Consider the following 21,731-nt stretch of genomic DNA (forward strand, 5'->3'; position numbering starts at 1 on the left):
TCACATTTAGCATGTTTGATTTGAAGGAAATGTAAGAGCCTGTGAATGCTATGGAGTGGGCTTCTCTGGTTCGAGTGCCACTTTTGTGCTCGAGAGTTTTGGGTGGTATTTTATGGGGTCAGCTCCTGGAATCTGTGCTCTAGGCAGGATGCCTTCTCAAACCATAGCTCTTGGCTAGACTGACAAGTTGGTTCATCTGCACTGGGTCAGCTTTGGAGCAGTCAATGGGACAGATGAAGTTGTACAGTGACCTGTTTGTCATGGCAAATTCCAAAGGTCTGTAATCAGGAAAATGTCCTGTCCTCCCCTAGGTAAGAGCAAAGGGGTTTTACAGCCTATGTAGCCTGAGATAGTTGGGCGGAGGCACTTAAATCCGCCTTGGGTCTCTTGTTTTGGTCTGCTRTGCACATGTACAATTGAAACGTGGATTAAGCTATGTAAGGTGGAATTTTGAGGCACTGGTTCTTAATACTGCAAGGGAATCTAAAAACAAGATTGTGAAATACTGAGAGCTTGGCATGGAAGACAGATTTAGCCACTGCAGATACGGATATTCTTCTGATGGTGCTCTCGCTGACCACGTCTGGACTCGGTGCTTACAAGGACCTCCACATAGCTCTACAGACGGTGGTGATATGACTGAGTGGGATGTGACTTCGATTAAGAGCTAGTGGGGTGGTTAAAATGCCTTTCTGTAGTCTGGAGAGATGAGCTTGAGTTTTACCTGGACTTGCTCTTGAGGCTGATTCCTGGTAACCTGCAAACAAACCTTTAAGCAAGGGGGAATAAAAGCAGCTAGATGCAGTTCCAGCCTTTGCTTTCCCGTATACAGTTCCAGCTTTTGCTTTCCCGTAAGTGCTACTGGCTATAGAAACAAGCATGCTTTAATCACAGAAGGTCAGCAAGGCCTCTAGGCTCTGGATGGACATTTGATTTTATTGTTAGCCTGTATAACTTAGCACCAAATGACTCACAGGACAAGATAGGTGGTGTTCTTTAATCTTGTGTTAAGTGGGTTTGTATGAAAACGTTTTCATTATCATGACAGAATGTGGCTGAAAGCTTTGACAAAATCAGGTCTTCAGTGGCACAAAAAAGTGTTTTCTGTAGGAACTCTCAATTTTTAATTAAAACTGAACACTGAAAATCTCTTTAATTTTTTTTTTATTTTATTTTAAGAGATGAAAATTCCCTTAGAGAACCCATGAAAAGGATTTTGTTGTTCAAGTTTTTGGTTGGAGAGAAAGTGAGGCCTTCTACTCAGCTCTGCAATGAATGCAGAGGTGGTGAAGCATTGTGGCCTGAGCTTCAGATACGAGAGGGCAGTGGATATGACGGTTGAAGGTCCAAGTTCTACCACATTTTCTTCTGGAATTAGTTTCTTTCTGACTCCTTGGCTTCTTTCACCTGTGAGTGCTTGTAGGTTGCAGGTTGCTCAGGCTTGCTTCAGCATGAGGACTTAATGTTCACAGTGTTAGTAAATAGATGAATTCCTGTAATAAGTGAAGTCTGTGGTAAAAAATATATGTTGCAACATAGACATTCCCTCTTACCTTAATTGCCTGTGATGATGGGCTGGCCTTTATGCCCCAAGTGTGGAGTACACAGCAGAGTGTGTTCCCATTGTAGGAGTAGGCTAGGATTCAGACTAAATACCTTTATTTTGTCTCTGTTTCAAGTTTTCTATAAATAATGCAACCAGCACATTCGAAGAAATAATATCAGAGCCACCCTGCAAATATCAATGCTTGAAAATGTTCTGGAGTTTTCCCTATGTTGATGTGAAGCTAATCCCATATTTTAATTTAATGGGAAACAATCATCTATGTAAATACCTCGAGTCACTCTGGCTTATCAAGTATTGTGATGAAATAGGAAAAGGGGTTGTATTTTAAAAGTGAAGATTCTGGCTTTTTAATGAGAATGAGTGGGATTTAATAATTCCTGGCAAGGTAACAGCTTCCTTGTAACTTTTATTTCTCCCCTGTTTATTATCTGGCTACAATAAATTTATGGTTCTGCTTCATAACAGCTCCAGAGGCTTAAAAAGGACTTTGACTTGGACAGCTAACTGCTGCAGGAGAGAACAAAGAAGCCCAAACTCTGATCCCTTGAACTTCCAAAAGGCCCTTTGAAAACCTTCTGAAAACATACTGAGAGCTGCTAGGACCAGTCAGCTGCGTGGGAGAACCGTGTAGCGAGAACTGTGTGCTTGACTCCTTTTGCAGGAGCTAGGACCACCTACAGCATGGCACTGTGGCTTTTCTTTCCCTGYCCCCGTGCACCGGGGTGTGTGTGTGTGTGTGTACATGTGGATGTTGAATAGAGAGATCGCAGAGGCAGAGAGAGGCTGAGAGGGGGTGCTGCAGCTGAGTGGCATCACTTGGAGCAAGTGGCTGTCTTAACCTTTGTGATTCTGGCTGATATTTGTCTTGCATGATGACAGAAAAGGATTAGAGGAATGACTGTGCTGTGGGTACACATGAGGGTGCTTTTTAGTGGATGATCTTCAAGTACTGGAAAAAGCAAGATGAATATTAATAGGGTGGGCAAGGAATGCTCAGGCACTGATGAGCTGCTGTAGTTCCAGTGATACACACGTTTGGAGGCCAGAGTGTGGGATATACCTCTTCTCCTCAGCCGCTTTACAACTTTCGTCCATGGAGAAAGCCAGAATCAGAAAGTCTGGTTCTTGGTTACTCTATTTTTTTTCCTTAGGAACCATTTCTGCTTTACCATAAAAGATTTGTACTGGAAATCTGAAGTCCACAATGTAAAACAAGACCTCGCCTTCCCTGTACCCTTCTATCCCTGAAATGAAGACAAAGCGAGTAGGCCGCGGTTTGTCCCCAAGCACTGTCATAAACCTGGAATCATTCAGCCAAAGGCAATGGAGTTTATTTCCAAGTCGCTGAAAATCCATCTGTTTTCCAAAGAATCATTTAGTCTCTGGGAGAGAGAATCTTGCAAGATTAAAGACTGCAGGTGCAAGGCTGCCTTTCTCCCACTTTGTAATAGGATACAGTTGGGGTGGCGGGCTTAAAAACAAATGTTAGTTCTTTGTGGCACACATCTGAGTGGGTGATGCGAGTGAGCTGAATTCAGGCTCAGTTTAGTCTGCTCTTGTGTAGTATTCTGCAGACCAAGTGAGGCTGTAACATGAAGTGGTGGTGTGTGGAACAGGGCCTGGGGGAGCTGCAGGTTGCTGACAGTTCCTCTGGTTATTAATGGCCATAGCAGAGGCTCACAGGTTCTGAGAATAGACTCTGCATTTGCTTTAAAGGAGACAGCTGACAATGGTGTTTGATATAGCAATATATCTCTGCCTGTCTTTTGATTGACAGTGACACAAACTCGCTCTCCTCCCAGCCATGGCTTAAACCCACTGACATTTACAGCAGAGCTAACTTCTCCAGTCTAAGTTTAGATGATGATTTTTGTGTGTGTCTAATAAGATAAAAAGCAGGAGAAGACATCTGCAAGTAAAAATGGAACAGGAATTCCAATTCGTGATCAGAATCTGGAAGAGGGAGGCACGCAAGTGTTTACATGGTCTGTTTGCTGTGGATCCTTGTTTAAGATATTCAGGTGGTGAAGAATTATTACCCTCTTTGACACTTTTGTTTTCCTCTCTGGAAATACGCGGTAAATATCCATAACTTGGGGGCTATTTGTTTGGGTTGTCTTTTAGGGGGAAGGGTGTGGGGGGCAAGCTGCACTTGGAGCTGGCTGGTAGCCTTAGCCCCACCTTTGCACAGCTGATGACACATTTGTGGGTGTATGTCCATAAGCCATCTGGAGATAGCATGTGATCTTAGCTGACTGCTGAGATTTCAGTTTCCGTGCATCCGTGTTACATGTTACCCTTTAAAAGGCTTATCCTGTTGGTGAAACCCCCCAGAGGGAGAACCCCTTCCCTCCCTCCCTCCCCTCCCACAGCAGCCAAGCCCAGCAGAACAGAGCTGGCAGTGYGATTCTCAGCCCTGCCTTAAAGAGTCAGCACTGTCGGCCGAGTCTGTCCCATTTGGTCCCGAGCATGTAGTGCCAAAGCACTGCGTGAGTGAGAAAGCAGGTCCTTGTCCAGTGGTGGCTGAGCAAGGGGTGTCCTGAGCCTTTCCGTAACTTTAGGCTTTTGAATGGTGGTTGAGTGGGAATGGCTTTCAGTCACTATCACTTTGAAGCCTATTTCAGATGAACAACCTAAAAGGGAATGGTTTGTTTTGTCTCCTGCTATGTTGTTGGGTCTGTAGAAGCATGACTTTCTTCTGATGCTGTCTTTACCAAAACCTGATCAGGCAACCGGTCGTATAACCCAGATAGAAATAACTGCTTTTTAGCCTTATCCCTCAGGGTTAGACACTGTATATCCTCCACTAGATGCATGAGGGATTTGCACCTGTGTTCTCCTGGCATTGTGATGAAAAATGGACTCTGAAAGCTGGCAGAGCTCAATCTTCCATGAAAATCATGAGCATATTGGCCACATGTTTCAGGAGAGCCCACCTGTGACTTCAGACAGCRCTCATAGAGTTACTTAGGCAGAGAGATTTGATGGCAAATACTGTCTGGAGAGGCCATCCGCACAAGCCAGATAAACCTATTTCAGAATAACTCTAGCATATTTAGAAAAGTGATTTCGGCCATCCATTGTAGGGAGGGAAGCTTCTGGTTTTGGCCCCTTTCCCTTCTGAATGAAGGGCAAAAGTATTGCCAGGGCAGAGGGGCTTGATTGCATCAGCTTCTTCAGGACCCTCTGTGTCAGCAGTCCACACGTCGGCGTATTTACCTTAGCTCGCTTTCAAGTTCCTTGTCAGGAACAATTGAATACTTGCGATAGGTGGGAAAAGATTGGCTGGAAAGGGTTTTCTTTTTCCATTCTTTTTCCTCTGTTTCTACTTCCCTCCTTCCTTTCAAGCTTGCAAAGCTACGCTTGTATAAGCAGTGCTAGGAATGTTTTAAACTATCACTTGATATCTGTCAAGTGAGCTGCATCTTTTGTCTCCAGGAGACCTGGGGATTTTCAATTCTGTGTGCTTTGCAATCCTTTTGCCCTTTGCTATGCCAGACACATGGTCCAGACTCATTCTTGTTAGTATGATTATGTACTGCAGCAGTTCCTCAAGGCAAAACCCCAGAGTGAAGATCCCACTGTAATCAAGTGACTCTGGAACAAGAAAGACCTCTTGCCTTGAGGTTGCATGCAGTGAGCTGTGATGCAARCAGACTGGGCGTGCAGCCTCATTGATGCGGTAATCATGACTCCTGGCTGCCTGGATTTGGGATTTTCTGGGATGTGGTATACTGGTGTCCCATCTGATTAAAGAGATTTTTCTGAGCCACGTCATAACGTGCCTTCCTGTTGCTCTCTGTGCAATATTCTACGGCACTGTTTTAAATGATTACCTTTGCATTGTTTCCTAGCCCTGTTTTTAATGCTGATGTATGGTGCATAGCAGGAGTAGAAGCAGGACTGAAGGTCTTTTAACAGACCCCCTATTGAGTTACAGTGACAGTGTTTCCTCAGTGTGCCTCTCCTTTGGGAATGACAGCTCATGTCCACTTGTCTGTAATATATTCAGCATCTGTCGCCACCCTTCCAGCCAGGAGCTGAGCGGAGAGCCTTCCTGTCCAAGACTGGTAACTGAACTCTGAGACTGCTGTCAAAAATAAAAGCTGCTGAGCTCAAATCAGATCTGGTTATCTGAGAACTGGGAACTGTGTGAAGGGCAGAAGTGACTGAGTTGATAAGTAGGAGCACTTAATGTTTTGCCTTGGTTGGAAGATCTTGATGTGAAGGTTTGGGAGGGGAGGGTGAACATGAAAAACTACTGTCCTTGAATTGCTGTGGCTTGTACCTTGCTTCCCTGGGGGTGCTGAGAGATTCTATCATTAATGAGAAGTGTTTTGGAAGGGTGTTCCAGGTTTGAGGATACAGCAAACTTAATGCTGCTGCTCTAGCATATGAAGAACCCTCTCTCCTGCACCCTGTTCTGAAAAAGGAGGGGGGGGGGAAAGAGAGAGACTTCTTTAATTTGAAGCTCCTCTTTCATTCTCTGGGTTTGTGTGCTGGATTTGCAGCTACAAATGCTCAGCAAACTCTTCTGTCTGGTGCAAGTGTGAGAGCTCTTTGGCACAGCACTCTTTCTGCCCTGTAGTGATGATGTCAGCTGAGGGACTCCCCAAGATCAGAGCTGTGGTAGATGAGGTAGGCTCTTTAGGCTGGCCTTTCCCATCATGACCCAGAGTATCAGATGTATCTTCTGCCACATAAGAAAATGATGAGAAGTCTGCGCAGTACCATCAGATGGGAAGAGGGGGGCAGCTGAACTTGTCATGCCGTCACCTGCTACAGGAGCACATGCGTGACTGGTGACATGGCAATAGCATCGCCTTTCACGCTGTCAGTAAATGCRTGCCTGATGTAGGACAGTGAAGTGTGAAAGCCCTGTTCTCCACAAGTGTGGCGTCAGGCACTATGTAATTTGTATGTACCTGATAATTATGTTAGGCATCCTTGTGTCCCTTGCCTTTAGATTGTGCTTTGGGGAGGAGAGTGTGAAGAGTTCTGGATCTGACCTTTGGAGCAAAGGAATTGTTTGCAGCCAAGCAGTCCTGACTTAGTCTTTCCATGGTGCCTTTCCACTGAAGATTTCAAAGCTTAGCATCCATCTTGCTGATAGCTAGTGAGAGCAGAGCAAACATATCTGATGTGGATGTACTCACAGTAGATGTTGTAGGGAAGAGAGGACTTGTGCTTAGCAACCTTTTCTTAAACTCTGAAGAAAATCTGGGGGCTGGCCCTATGACTTAAAGTATCTGTTGACTTTTTCAAATGTCTTTCAATGGTTGGCCACCTAGAGAGCGTTATTGTAGGGTCTTTCATAAAATAAGCCTTCCAAGTTTAACACTCCTTGCAAGGTAGTTTAGTTTTTTCTTTTCCCAGGACAGCTAATAAAAAATACTGGCCATCCTACTGTTTGGGGGAGCAATTCTATCTGTGATTTTGTTCCACTTAAAATGTTACATAAAATAATTAAAAAAAAAATAGTAGTGTGTTTGTGGTGTAGTTCTTAAATATATCCCAGGGATATTTGGAAGGTCTGAGATTTTTTCCTTTAAAACTTAAATGGATCCATTTAAAAGCACTATGAGCAAGTTTTTTCCTTAAAGCACTATCAGGCATAAAAGTGAGGGAGCACATATAGAACTTGCCTGTTTCCCCAAAGAGTTTGTTATTTATGGGCTTTTTGCCAAAGCAGATGCCATGCAGAATTGGCTGAGCCTCTGGGTTTTACTTCCACTTGAATGTCATCTTTATCTCCTTCTTTAGTGAGACTGTATGAGGCTGGAATTAGTGCACATTAGCTGCACTGTACTTCCTGTGCCTTTTGGTTTCAGAACTCAGATTCCATGCCTCAGAGAAAGGATGGTTCTCAGCTTTCCACAAAACGGCAATGTGAATCCATCAGCCTTGCTGAGATGTAGATGTTGTGGCCTAGTTTCATGAGAATTAGAGTGCTGAGCCTTAGGAATGAAGTGAATGACTATGAACTGTTTTTAAAGCATCTCTGTACTGGCTGGGTATCTGTACAATGCTCATGAAACTGTCTGGATGTCAATATGCTGTGAGTCCTATGTAAGAGGTGGAATAAATCATCTGTTAATTCTGGTTCCTGATGATATCCTCTGGGAGCTTGGAGAAAGTACCAAAAAGAAGAGGTCTAAATCAGTAGATGATCTTTCCTTCTCAAAGCAAAAAATACCAAACTCTCTACAGTCCTTTTGGCTCGTATTCCCTGTAGTAAAGGCAAATTTCGGAAACCTCTGTGCATTCATTCACGTTTTCACTGATCAGATGCTTCTCATGTGGAATGCAAAACTGTTTGCAAAGTAGCTGTAGGAAACTGCAGAAGTGTTACAGGGAGTGTTTGGTGGAGGCAGGACGGGCAGCTGATAGGTTTAACCTTGGCTTCCTCCCTATTCAAGTGGTGTAGGTTTAACCTTGGCTTCCTCCCTATTCAAGTGGTGTTTGCCAAACAGTGTTGAATGTGTGAGGTACTTATATGGTCAAAGATGGGAGGATAAAAGGACTCTCTCATAGTAGCTTGAGAGATATTGCTCCTGTAACTGTAAGCATAAAGTTCAGAGAACGAAGAGATGGCAAATGTTGGCTTGTTATTCTCGGAGTGCTCCATACGGTGTGGTAGATTAAGGAAACAAAGGAGTGCTCCATGCCTAGGAGAGAAGAGGATGGACCATGGAAATCAGTGAGCAGACAGCCACTTTGGAGCCACCCTGCTTCTTGACCAAAACCCCAGTTCCCTAGTGGGTACTAGCTAAAATGCAAGCTGCAACCATATCTTGTTTTGTATTTATTAGATGTGCCAACTGACAGTGGAATCCCAGTGCTTAGACCTCTATGCAAGTGTGCTTCCAGGTTTCCCATAAAAAATATGCCCATAGTTAGATGCAAAGAGAGGAAAGCAATTTATTAGTTCCTTAGAGACTGGAGATTTCAGTCTTCTCAGTGGGTTTTTAACTTACTGTTTTCAAGATATGATTGTATACTTAATCTCTTTGAATATGAAAATTTCACCTTTTGGAGGAAAACGTTTTGCTCAGGAGATGGTGGAGCAGGAATGAGTTAAACGGAACGTATTCACCTTCATGCTTGGTCCTAAACAGACAGAAACTTGTGCCAGCCAGGTATGAAGCCCTTAGTCTATCCTGTTGTGCTGCCCCTTTTCCTTCCTTCCTACTCTTTCTTTAGGTTATTTGTTGACAATACGCTATAGTTAGACAGTGTTAGCAGATCCTGGTAACCCAGGCTTCCCAGAGAGAGTGGTGTTAAGGCAGGGAAATGTCAAAGCCCAATTTAGAAAAGAGATTTGATCACAGAATGGAAATTGAAAGCAAAGCACTGAGCACTTCCCTCAAACAGTTGAGTACTGTAGGTAAGACAGGAATGGGATGGGGGGAACCTACAGCAGGAAAACCAGAAACAAAGGGGTCCTGTTTGTACTGATCCTTGGAGATGTCTTGCTGAGATGAGGAATGGACTCAGCAGATATTATTGCAGTTGCTGAGGGAGTAGTAGAGATGGAGGAAGAGGTAATTTCGGTGATGAAAATCATTCTGGCCCTTGCCCTAGTGCAGAAGATTGACTAGGGATTCTGATCCTGTGTACCCAGTTCCAAGAGGGCTCTTCAGGTTGGACATAGAGCTGCCTGCTGTCATGGAAATTTCAGCTCACAAAGCAGGACAGCAGTTCTCCTGGCATAGCATGTAAGCTAACCTCTTGGGCTCCAGGTGCAGGTATAGTCTGAGATCTGCTAGACTCACAGAGTGACTGTTGGGGGGAAGGAGAGTCTCTGGATGCTGTGCACACTTGGTAATTTCGCTACCCTATGTTGTGCCACAGCACCATTCCTTATCGTTAGGCTGTGGGGTGGGCATGGGAGACCAACCAATGTGGGGAGCTAAAGTACCCAGATCTTTCTCCCTCCCCTTATTTGCTGTCCCGTATGTGGGCTGAACATATCTGAGAGTAGGCCTGATTCTATGGTCTTAGAATGCTGAATAATGATGTGAATAGCTGTGCTATAAGTGATGAGAATCCCTTGGTCAACAGCCTGTAGCTTGAGAAGAGCCCCCAGAGTGATCCAAGCACTGGAGGAAGCACCTTAAGAGTGAGAGATTTAAAGAATTTGCTTGAATTAGTTGTCTTCRTAATGAAGATCATGAAGTAATTTTAAGTACCTTCACAGAGTACAGAATGAAAGTATGAAATATTTTTTGTGATGCTGCTATTGTAAGAAAGCAGAATGATATCCTCCCTGTAATATTACTGGTTTACATGTTTCTGACCTTGGTTTTGAGCATTTGGAGATGTTTTAGTGTAGCAGCTAGCTCACTTTTGACTTAGTCTTGAGGACTGACTGACCATCATTCCAAGTTACCAGACTTGGAAAAAGTCCTGTACCTGCTGTGCTTATTTCTACATCTTTCTTGTTTTTCACTTGCCTTGCAGAGATCAGAAACAGGTATAYTCATAAGAGATTAGCTTTAGCCTGGTGAAGCTTGTTGCCTTGAAGTCCTTCTGAGGCTGTTACAGAGAAGGTTTCTCCAGAGAATGATTCAGAACAGCAAAATGGGCTCCTGCTTTTTCCTACTGACTATAAAGTGAGTGAGGAGGATGAACCTTATGAAGTCACCCGATATGACCATCCTTAGTCATATTAAACTCAAGAAGCATGTCCTAAAGGTGCAGTTCATGGTGAGACTGCTCTTTTGTAGCTATCAGAGACAGTCATTTGGGATGAGCTTTCAAGGCAATGCAGTGGGACTCTTGCTCCTAAAGATCTTTTGCAGGATAGTGCCACTCAGGAAAGGTAGCAGTGACATGTGTTTCTTTGATAAGCTGTRCTTGCTATTATGACTTAGTCATGCTTGGATATATGTTGCACTTTGACAGTGATGTGGAGGAAGGAATGAGGTCTTTTGGGGGAGGTTATTTGTTCAGGGGCCAGGAGATTGAGCTTCTGTTGCTGTCACCTTCAGGATTTGGGAATACCAGCTTTGGAAGGACCTTACAAGATCCATCCCCTGGAAGAGTGGAATCAGTCCCGCTTAAATCACTCCTGAGGTGCTTGTATAAATTCTGTCCGAAGTCATTCAGTAGTGAAGGATCTCCATCTCTTTTAATGCTTTAAATTCTTCACTGTTACCATGTCTGTATTTTTGTGGTGTTGAAATCTCAGAACATCCAATATGGCCACAGAAATTTTTTTTTAGGTGTTGGGTTTCTTTTCTTAAATTTGGTTTTAGAGTATGGCCAAGCAGGCACACTCTCACAGACTTTTCTTGGAGAAACACCTTTGAAAATCAGAAACAAGGTACCTTGAGCTGAGCACGGAAAAGAGAACAATGTGGTCATCTCATTTCTTAGTACCTCTGTTTCCCATTTGCCAGCTGGAGATGCCAGGGATAAATCTGTTCACTCTGTGACATGCTGAAGAAACACTCCTCTTCATAGCTGGATTGATATGACACTTGGACACAGATTCTCCAGGTCACACAGGAAGTCTCTAACAAAACCCTGATTTCCCAACTCATGGTCCTATGACTGAGGCAATGTCCTGTCTTTGCAGGCTTTATTGAATCTTGTTCAACAGATAAGAGAACAAGTAGTGCTCTGTCTGCACTAAGTGAGGAGCTGCCCTTTCCCCATCTCTGTGATCCAAGGGTCTTGCTGATTGCTCAGCCCCAGGAATAATTTTCTCAATTTAAAATGCAGTGTTAAGACATTTGGAGTTTCTTCCTCTCAACCCCCATCTGCCTTTGTCCGCTTGTTTCAAAGAAAGACTTAATTGTGCCACGCTTAGATGAGGAGAACCAGGCTGTCTTCCAAATGGACCTAGAGGCAGGAGAAAGGGCAGCAGAACATGCCCTATTCCTGGGGAGAGTCAAAGGGGAAGTAAGCCTGCCACTTCCATTCTTGTTTCTCTCCCTGAGTCTGAGTGGAAAAAACAAATTGTTCCATGAGCACAAATCTACTTCATTGAGTAAGTCACATTTCATTTGGGCAGAGAAGAAACCAGGCTTAAACAGCTTATGAAATTTTCTTTGTTTTTATTTTTTTAAGCTGTGTTGCTTTGTGCTTTCCATCTGACTTAGGTACTGTTCTCTTCTCCCTCTCTTCCCAGTGTAATGTTCTCCATGGAAGAATGAGTTGCAGTATGAGATCAAAGATTTGTTTGTTCTGTTCAGCTTGCTAATTGACCCATTGACATATGCCACTCTGGCAATTCAAAATTAGTCACAGTATTTACTGCCTCTTTGCCCAGTTGGTAGTTGGAGGCTCCGGAGAGAGCTGGAGATACTGCCCTGGGATTAGCAGATACAGTAGGAGTCAGAGGCATTTGTGAAGGGAGCAGAGATGAGGGGATGGAGGGGTTTAGGAGCATAAGGCCCATATCCATAGGGTGTGACCGCAGCTCCTCTGATACAGTGGAGAGTAAGCTGTGGACCTTCAGGACTCATTCTTTCTGGTTGTGGGCTTAACTCCCACTTCCTCAGGACTGAACCACCCTAAATTCAGGTGTTTTGGATCCAAATTTAGCTCCATTTGGGATCTGAAAGTCAGATTGACTTCTTGCTCATCACCAGCATTTTCTAAACTGACCTATGGCCTGGATGACCCTTATGCCATGAAAACTGGAGTTTTATTAGGTTACTGGTTCATGTAGCGTGCCTGTGTGGGGCACGCTGAGAATATTCAGGTTTTCAGGGCTCTTACTGTGGGCTGCATTATACAGTTGGAGTATATTTTCCTATTAGAAAGCAATAAATATGAATCCCTTAAAGCTGCTTTTTAGAACAGAGCAGGGCTGAATTTTAGTTTGTCTGATGCTGCTGCTTGGCACTAGCTGTTACTATGTTGTCAAAGTTTTTGCTCTTAATGGTGATGGCTGTTGTGCGTCAGAGAGGTTGTTGGTCACAGAACTAATATCCTGTCTGTGTGTCAGGTGCGCAAAACAGAGCACAGGAAACTGCGCTGTGCTAAGCAGTGCAGGGGTTTGCCTCTTGGGAATGCTTCCTGCTACCAGGATAAAAGAGGTTAAACTGCAGACAGATGAGATCACTCCTTTTGAATCCTCCTACAAAATAATGTTTTTCAAATAACACCCAGTCATCTTGTGAATTGTACCCTCTTGATTCTGGGGATTACCTGTAGCTCAGATTTCCTTAGACAAATTTTCTGTGTTGCTGAGAGAACTTATAGTTTTCAAAGGCTATTGCATGCCTTTAYGTCTAGCAGAATGCCAGATTTCTGTTAAAGAAGAATTTCCAGATTCCTCTGTCATTTTATCTGTGGTATCTCACTTCCCTAAACATATCAATTCAAATCTTATTGCAAATAGTCCTACCTGCAACAACAGGATTACAAATACATTCCTGATGTGAAAAGAGTGTGGGTTCTCTTTTGGTTTTGTTTGTTTTGTTTTAATAACAGTTAACATTAATGCTTTTAACATTTCTGTCAAACTCTGAATCTCCTTGTTCATTGTTGCTTTTATTTAAACAAAGGGAAAACTGAAYGGAGTTTTGGCTGTGTTTGGAGACACCGGAGTGCTTAGTCAGGTGCCTGTGGTCCTAGTTTGCCAGAAACACGGAGCACCTGTAGGTCTAGTTGATAGTCAGGACAGATCTGGGTTCTGAGCAACACTGCAAACCAGTGTTTAAGTGCTTAAATACATGTTAGGTCCCTGAAGCAAAAAATGTTGGCTGGGGTGACATCCCCATCATGTCATAGTGAATCTTTGGGTGAGCCAAGATTAGAACCCACAGCAATGCTGGAGTCTTAAGCTGAAATCCATCCCATAATGTGTTTTGTTAAACTGCCTCATTGGTACAAAGTATTCCTTCCTTCATCCTAGCTTGCACCTTCTGCTTTCTTGAAATGGTYACTTTCCTTGTGCAGGGCTAGGACTTCTCAGGTCAAGGGCAAACCAAAGAGCCTAGCCATGGCTGCTTCTTAATCCTTTAAATGCCAGATCCATACCCACTGCCTGGTGTGGTTTGCCTCCAGACAGCAGCTGACAGATCACACCCTTTCCAATCTGCCCTGAGATCTGGGARCTGTGGTGGGGTCCTGACTCCTACCCGGATAAATCTGCTCCATTAATAGCTATCAAAGAGCCTGAAGTTTCCATCCGAACTTTATCTGGCTTTGCAATGAGCTGGGGGATTAAAGACTGTCACAGGGGGAAGGGAGGGGAGCAGCCGTGGCTCACCCGGAATAGCCTGACCTATGACGGCACTTGCCCAGCCTGGGGAGAGGAGTTGTCCTGTGAGCTCATGGGTTATTAGCAGAGTGAATGGACATGCCTGCAGTCAACAGCACACCCAGGGCCATCTGCTCCATCCCCATATGGTTTTTGGGGTCTGGAGGGACCCGTTAGTACAACTTGCCTGTGTGGGAGCAGGGAGCAGGTTTGAGGGCCAGCCTTGTGGAGCTATGACTTTAAACTGCTCAAATGACTTTTGGATTAGACCTRTGGGCTGGTTCCATGGGGCAGAGTTGTGTTTTGGGGAGAGCTGTATGCAAAGATAACCCGCTGCCAAGCTGCAGCGCGGAGCTGCAGTCTCTCCACTGTGTCATGGGAAGGAATGAGGGGGATGATGGGCTGTGTGGCTGGGACTTGCATATAATAGGGCCTGTGTGTGTGTGGCGGAGGGGGCACAAGCTCTCACATAGGAGATGAAGAAAATAGAGGGAAGTCAGAGCATTTCTCATAGTCTCTCTCTCTTTCTCTTGTTACGTGTTTTGTTTTCCTTGCCTTGTTTCTCTGCTAGCGTCYCCCTACTCCTCTGTTTTACCTGCCCCATCTCCCCACTGTGGGAAATGTGCAAGGTTTCTTTATCAATTCCTTCCCACCTCATTGAGCTCCTCAGCTGAGTGTAGCTGTTCCCGCAGAAGTTTTTTTCCTAGAGCTGGGCAGTGAATTCCCAGAGCTCTTGGGAATGCCAGGTGTTTTGCAGGACTTGTGCAGAGCCCCTCAGCATAGGGGAACAAGATTTTTCCAGCTGGCTGGATGATCCCAAACTCTGTCTGTTTGTCCCCATTAGAAGCTGTGGAACTGCAAATCGGCTTCCTGGCCACATGGGAAGCAGGCGTGCGGGCCATCCCAATGAACAGTCTGTGGGTACTGATCAGTGTTTTATACCCAGAGTCTGTTCTAAACCTTTGACCTCTAGCAACATACTCCAGATTCCTTTTGAGTTAAATGGTCTCCTTTCCTTCCCTCCAGGCCTCAAAGCATCATGTTGTCTCCTGATTAGCCAGACAGATGTATCACCCCATAAAAAGCTCCTTTTTATCTGCAACAATTCCATTGATCTTCGTATTGGGAACTTCATTCCTCCTTGGAATTTGCAACTTCCATTCTTGCTGAGTATCGCTGATGCGTGCTTCTGTTGTGTTGGTTGTCGTCTTGTGCCCAACATGTAGAAAAAMCATCCTTTAGACGGCAAATCCTTGCTCCATAGGTCTGGTAGTCTCAGGGAGTACAGTTGAACATCTGACCTTTGAGCAACATCYTTTCTGGCAGTGATTCACCATACCACCTGAGAAAGATGAAGTTGGGCTGAATCCTTTTCACCTCTTGGAATGGTAGAGAAAYGTGTAGCCCCATCAACAGCAGTGGACCTGTGGCAGGCACTTTCCTTCACTGGAGCAGAGGCACCACTGGCTGTTGTACAGGGCTTTGCCTGTCCAACCAACGTTGCTTTTCTTCTGCTCTCCAACAAGGTCCTGTGTGCCAGGAGTTGAAGAGAAAGAACTGAATGTTCATGCTGTATGCATCCAGCTACCGCCTGCCAACCAAGCACGTGAGGGACTTGTAGCTACAGTGTTTATTGCTATCATTYGAACTGCAGAGAGTTGTGCCTCTAACTTTGGAGGTTTTTGGATCAGTCCTTGATTACGAGCAGGGCAGCGTTCATCTGTATGTGTCAGTTTTTTCCTCCCCATTTTGCTGATCTTGAAAACCTCAAAGATTCCTGGAAGTGAAGGGAGGATGTTGAACAGAGGGAGAATGAAAATGAGTGGCTCCGTCCTCAATGCCCAATCCCAGCCTAAATCCTAAATAAATAGACTCATGAGCCAGGTGCTAAATGTCTGCACTGATTTATCATGCCTAGCTCTAGGGTGAGTTACTGCAGCCAGGAATGAGCCAGGAAATGTGTTTGCTTATATGGGGGAGAGGAGAGTTCAGATTGGCTACACAGAGATAGCACAAATATCCTTAGCCCTGGCCATGTGATAAAATGAGAGTGTGGCAATAGATGAATGACATCCTGTTGACTGGACCTTCTCAATGCCCTTTTGGGAACAAAAAAAACAAAAAACAAACCCAAACTGATTCTCACCCTGCAGAGAGAAAATCCTCTTTACATCTTCTGAAGAGATCCACTTGTGGCAATGGGAGTTGGCAGAAGTTGCTTTGGGTGACTGTTGTGGCTGCCTGGTAGTCCCTTGGAGTGGCTGGTCTGGGGACAGTTACTAGTGGCCTTCTTGTAGATCTGATGGTGATAACCTAYGCCAGCTTCTCCACCTTGGTAGTCCTCTCATTAAGAGGGACTGAGCGTGATGCTTGAGACATCTGTGGATGAAGGCCTGCTGCTGAAAATGACTTCTGTTTTTGCAGTGCTATCTGCCCCTCTGGCAGCCATGTGCTTCCTTTTCAAGGTTTTCCCTCAGCACCCTTTTTAGCTCCCTCTAGCTCTCCAGAACCTCTTGCAAGTGAGGACTGAGTGGATTTTTCTATATTTTTACTGGCCTTGGGAGACGAGGCTTTATTTTGAGCACGGTCAGCTTTTATTTTTGCTTAACAAAGATGTTGTTCATCAAGCATAACCAGCTACAGTTTGCATCCTTGTGTCCCTGCTGCTAGAGTTGCTTGGGGCACAGCAAATAACTGCTGCCCTCCTCTGCAGCTGTACTTTGCCTCACTCTCTTATGATGGACCTGCCTTCCTGTCCAGAAAATGAAGGGCTTTGTTCAAAGCCCTTGAGCTGCCCACTTAGCTGTACAGAGAGATCATTAAAAGAGAGCTGTGATTAGGAAAGTAGCCTGATAAGGATTTTATGCGGGCTGTGGGGAGCTGTGCTGTGCAGAGAGGCTGTGAGAGGGACAGGGCTGGCTGCCCTGACACTCTCGAATGTGACACTCGGAGTGGGATAGACTCATGGCGTAAGATCCCAAATTGCTTTCAACAGCCAGCTTGTGCCAAGCCTGTGCATAGTAGGAAAAGGAAGAAAGAAGGTGGGACTTTCCCTGCTTCAACCACCTTCTCTTTCTTAAGAAATCGCTGAATGGCTTTCCATGTTTGAGACTAAACAGTCGAGCTGTTCCAAGACCAAAAAAATAAAAATAAATAAATACTGTCTGGATCAGAGTCTAGCATTAAACCAGGATGAGTGTAACCACACAACAAAAGGCATTAGGAATGTGGTTTGTTTCTTGTTAGTCCAGGAGATGAACAACTGTGTCAGTATTGCCTTGCTTGCAGGCTGTGTTAGTGTTAGTGTTAGACCAGTGAAGGGCAAATATGGGTCATGCTCTTCTGTACCGCGAAATACAACAGGTCTGAGTTCATCCTGACTCATCTCTGAGCCCTTTTTTCAAACTGTGACTCGGTGGAGAAATATTCCAGAAATTCTGAGTGCAGGAATAAGGGAAACTTTTTAACCTTTCTTCTTTCTGCCTCATGAGCAAAAAGCTGCAACTTTTCACAACTTCATTTCTGCTTTGTAATATCTATTTTTTGAAATCTCCTGTCTTTTTCCTCTCTTTCTGCAGGTCCTTCAGAAGCTTGGGAAAGCAGATGAAACAAAAGATGAACAGTTTGAACAGTGTGTGCAGAACTTCAACAAACAGCTGGTAAGATAATTGGAGATATGTAATTACACACTGTTTCAATATTAGTTCCCAGTTGTCTGCTGTAGTATGCAATTAAAACCCATTAAGTTAAATGAGGCCATAGTCATATAGAAGTGACCTACTACTCTTAACTCACTTATGTTCACTTATGAGAGATCACACTGATGTCTCTTTCAATGTGCCTATCACAGAGTGAGTGAGAGTGTATGTTAGAAAATAATACTTGTTCTAGACCCAAGGTTAGCAAAAAGAAATATTTCAACCAGAACACTTTCTTCAGTTAACAAATGCTTTGTAATGTGAATTCTTCCTGCTGGGCTGGAAGTGGAGACACAAGAGCAACATTGTGTCTCTGAAAGATGGATAGGAGGAGAAACTGATTAGAAATGGAAAATAAAATGGAGCAGGACAGATTCACTTTCCTAAACATAATGAAAGGCAAAAGAGAAACAAACAAAGCAAATGATGAAAAGGGAACGTACTTTCAGGGCTGATCAAGCTCTAAAACTAACTTACTCTTCCATCCTTGCACGACCACAGTGTCAAGCCTGAGCCATTATTCTTTTGCATGTGTGCTTCATCCCTATATTTTGGCACACAAGTATTTTTACAGTGTAGCCTGTATTTTTTTTCTTTTGCTTAGACAGGGGTAGGATTATATCTTGAACTGAGTGTGTTCTGTACCTGGAACTTTCAGCCACTGATATGAGGGGAAAAGGTYACTTACTCTAGGGGATTTTCAGAGCTGGCTGTGGCTACGGTGGTGTTTGATGTTAGGGGAAGTGTTGCTTGTCTGTTTCCTGGCAGGGAGTGCACACCAAAACTCAGGTGGTGCTAGGAGTGGGAAAGGCAGGGAAAAGAAATCCTTCAGACCCTTTGTACCCTGACATATTTTGGGCCTTTTTCTGGAGCTGTTAATGGCAGCTGCTTCTCATCTGTTAAGACTCAGCAGATGTGATTCTGCTGTGTCCCAAAACCAGCTGAGAAGGGATTTACCACAGCTGAATGCAATGAAAACCTTTCAGTCTAACTTTGAGATATGACTAACTGGAGCTGACTATAGGTTCCTGGAGACTAATGCTCATTCTCTTGGCAGTAGTAGTAGCTGTTGTTTCAGAAGTGCGTGCAATGTCTCTATAGCATGTCTACCAATGATGTCCCCTTGCACATGGAGGAGTACAGTTTGGCTTCTTTCTGGAGACATGACGTTACCAGGTGTGTCTTTTCCATATCATTATGCAGGCTAAGCATCAGCAATCAGGAAATGGGCAGCCATTTTAAGAACAAAAACTGAAAAAAATCRAATCCAAACCTCTTGATCTGGCTGTCAGCAATGATTTCCCCCCCCCCCCCCCCCCAATTTCAAAAGCCGGGAGTTCCATGGTGCATTGAGAAGCCAGTAAAGAAGCACTGTCTCTGTACCCCCCTACAGCTGAATTTCTGTTCTTATCTTGCGGGGTAGTCCATGAAATAAAATCTGCAAATGACTTATCAAAGGAACCAGAAGCTACTGTGCAATTGCTGCATGTGGTCTGTTGGTTTTGCTTTGGCCCTCAGTTCTCTTATTACTAACAAAAATTTAACAATGTCTATTACACARGGAAGGTCATAAGTGCGAGTTGGTTGGATTGTTAAAATGTCCAGGGCTGAGGAGTTGTTATGATGCTAAACAGGCTTGGAAAGGAACTTGAGCTGTGTGTGTGTGTATATGCACATACATGCTCTTTTTTATTTTATATATATATATATATATATAAATAAAATGTGTGTATGGTAAGGAAAGGCCACAGAAATCTCTCACACAGCTATATGAAGTGTACTGTAGTTGGAAACATAAGTCTGGAGGAAAGCTGATCTTTTGCTGTAGACTTCTTACAGAGTAGTTGTTCTCTGGTATTGGCTGGGATGTGACTGGAGGGTTATTACAACAGGAGGAAAGCTTTGAAAAGTATCCCAGGGGCATTGGCCTTGTTTGTTCAGTTGATTAGGGTCTCCTCTGACTCTGATGACTGTGTTGGGCTGCTTTGACAAATGTTCATGTGTGGGCTGTTGGCGAACGGAGGGCAGGCCTAAAAATGGTTCATTCATCTTCAACCAAGGCATCTTGTGGTTCTCCCAAATGGTGGTTGAGTGGACACAAGGGAAGGCATTGCACTTTCCAGATCTTCATTTGTTCAGGTGGGTATGAGAGCACCAATCTGAGGTTTCTGAATGGTAGAAACATTTTAGCTCAGACAGATGGATTTACTACATGACACATGAGCTYGATGTAGCCATGCTTCTGCAGGGTTACAGGGCTCCCCCACATCTCTCGAAGGCTTGACAAGCAGCACAACTGGTTCATGTGCCCCTCCCTCATGACAAGCTATCTTTGGCTGTTAACCACCAAACAAGCTCTTTGGAAGGTTCCCCCTCTCCTTCCCCACCCTCTGTGTCACTTGCYGTCAGGCACCAGTGTGAAGGTCTGTCCTAGAAACTGTCCTCACAGAACTGGGGGCAAGAGGCCTGCTGCAAAGGTGCAGGGCAGCCCCTGCCCAAGTTGCACCAGGCTTCAGCTTCTCTTCCCCAGCGTTTGAAATATACTTCACTGGGGAGAGAGTAGGAGGCTGGTGGCAGCCCTTACACCTGGCACCGCTTCATGTTTCTGCCTGGCAGAACTGCTGAGTTTTGATATGCTCAGGAGCTGTCGCTCRCATGGAAGTACTGGGTTGGTTTACACTGTTTCACACCAAGCATGTGAGAGACAAGCTGCTACTGGCGCAGGCTGCATCCTCTGCCCGTCTACCAGTGTTTGGCACAGCCTTGGCCTGCAGGGTAGGCAGCGTAGCTCTGCATGCCCCTCCTGGGTTGTGGGTTTAATCTTTGCTCTTGGAGTGTAGATTTGGACAATTAAACTCAATCCTGTTTATGAGCAAAGAGGAAACGGGTTATATGTAATTAAAGCTGGGGTTATATGTATACGGGTTATATGTAATTATTGTTAGTGTAATAAAAATCGTAAGAGTCAAACCTCTGTTCATCCAGATCTCATTGTTACTGAAAAAGAAGGAATAAAAATGCAGTTGAAATTCTTTCATACCACATTTTTTAGTTTCTACCTCTTTTTCTGCTATTACACTCACCCTTCCACTGCTCCTCTGAGTCCTAACTTTGGGGGTTTCATTGTGACTGGTGGGAGTGTTGAAGTGAGTTGTCGGCATCTGGAGTCCTCTGCTGGGAGGAATGTGATGTTTGTGTTGATGGTTTCTTCTTCCTCCCTCTTGGATCCACTGGGGGTCATTTTTACATGCTTGCTAACACACTTTTTACGCCTTTCTTCATTGGTCTACAGCTCCACAAAACATCCGGATTTGCTATATATGGTGCCCTTTACATATGTTAGATACTATTTCTTTGTACTCTTTGCTACCCCTAAAAGCAACAGTTTTGTCTGGCTCCAGGTCTGCCTTTTTTAACTGACCACCAGTGTTTGTAGCCATGGGGTTTCCAGCACCAAGTCTGTGCCCCATCTCTTAATCATCCCCCCTGTATGCTGCATCCTGTGTCTCCACTTTTCAAGGCCTCTTCTATCATACCAGGCCTGTATTTTTCTACACTATGTCATTATGTTAGTCATAAATATCTCATTCCACATAGAATAACTGTTTGTTACTGCTATCTGTATAAAGCTCTGGTTGTACCACASAAAGCTGAACAAAAGTAAAAMAAATTAGCCTTAGATGCCTAGTCARTTAGAGAAATTGTTATCACAGCTGGGGCAAGTAAAACAAAGCTATAGCTCAAGAAAAGTTTGGGCAGAGCAAGCCTGATATGTCTCAGTCCTAAGGCCTTGCAAATTCAGTACGAAGTTTATTGTGCGTTACTGAGAACAGCAATAGTGTATGACAGGGATAGAGGACCAACGTGGTTACAGAATCTCCTGTGCAAATGCCTGAAACTGCTAATTATGTAAAAAGAGGGGTCAAGATCAGCTTCTTTCGAGTATGGAAAGCTGTGACACTTGCCCATTTTGCCCTGTGATAACAGGCCTTGTCAGTCTGTGGGGCCCTCTCAGCTCATCTCCTAGTGCAAGAGAGTGGTGAAAAGTGTTATCTGCTGTTCTAAAAATACTTGGCTCTAAATCTGTGGATCTGACCTACATGTTGCTGTTCTACCTCTCACTTAAGGGACTAGGACCAGGACCAGGAAGGCCTGGATTTTGGGAGTTTACCTATACCCAGAGTTGTTTTTTTTAAGAGTCCTCAGAAGCAGCCCCTTAGCAGAGGGAGAATGTCTATGCAGGCAA

At 44.3% G+C, this 21,731-nt stretch overlaps 1 protein-coding gene across 5 annotated transcripts in view; it reads left to right on the plus strand.

The window, feature by feature from the left end:
- The window catches only part of BIN1 (bridging integrator 1), a 104,786-nt gene that overhangs the window by 26,780 nt on the left and 56,275 nt on the right, over positions 1–21,731 (plus strand). For all 5 annotated transcript variants that reach the window (XM_026078114.1, XM_026078115.1, XM_026078116.1 and 2 more), the window contains exon 2: positions 17,366–17,446. In XM_026078114.1, the coding sequence (XP_025933899.1) occupies positions 17,366–17,446 (81 nt within the window). The remainder of the gene's footprint in view (positions 1–17,365; positions 17,447–21,731) is intronic.

This window comes from Apteryx rowi, unplaced genomic scaffold (genome assembly GCF_003343035.1).
Source record: "Apteryx rowi isolate R43461 unplaced genomic scaffold, aptRow1 scaffold_47, whole genome shotgun sequence".
Classification (NCBI taxonomy): domain Eukaryota; kingdom Metazoa; phylum Chordata; class Aves; order Apterygiformes; family Apterygidae; genus Apteryx; species Apteryx rowi.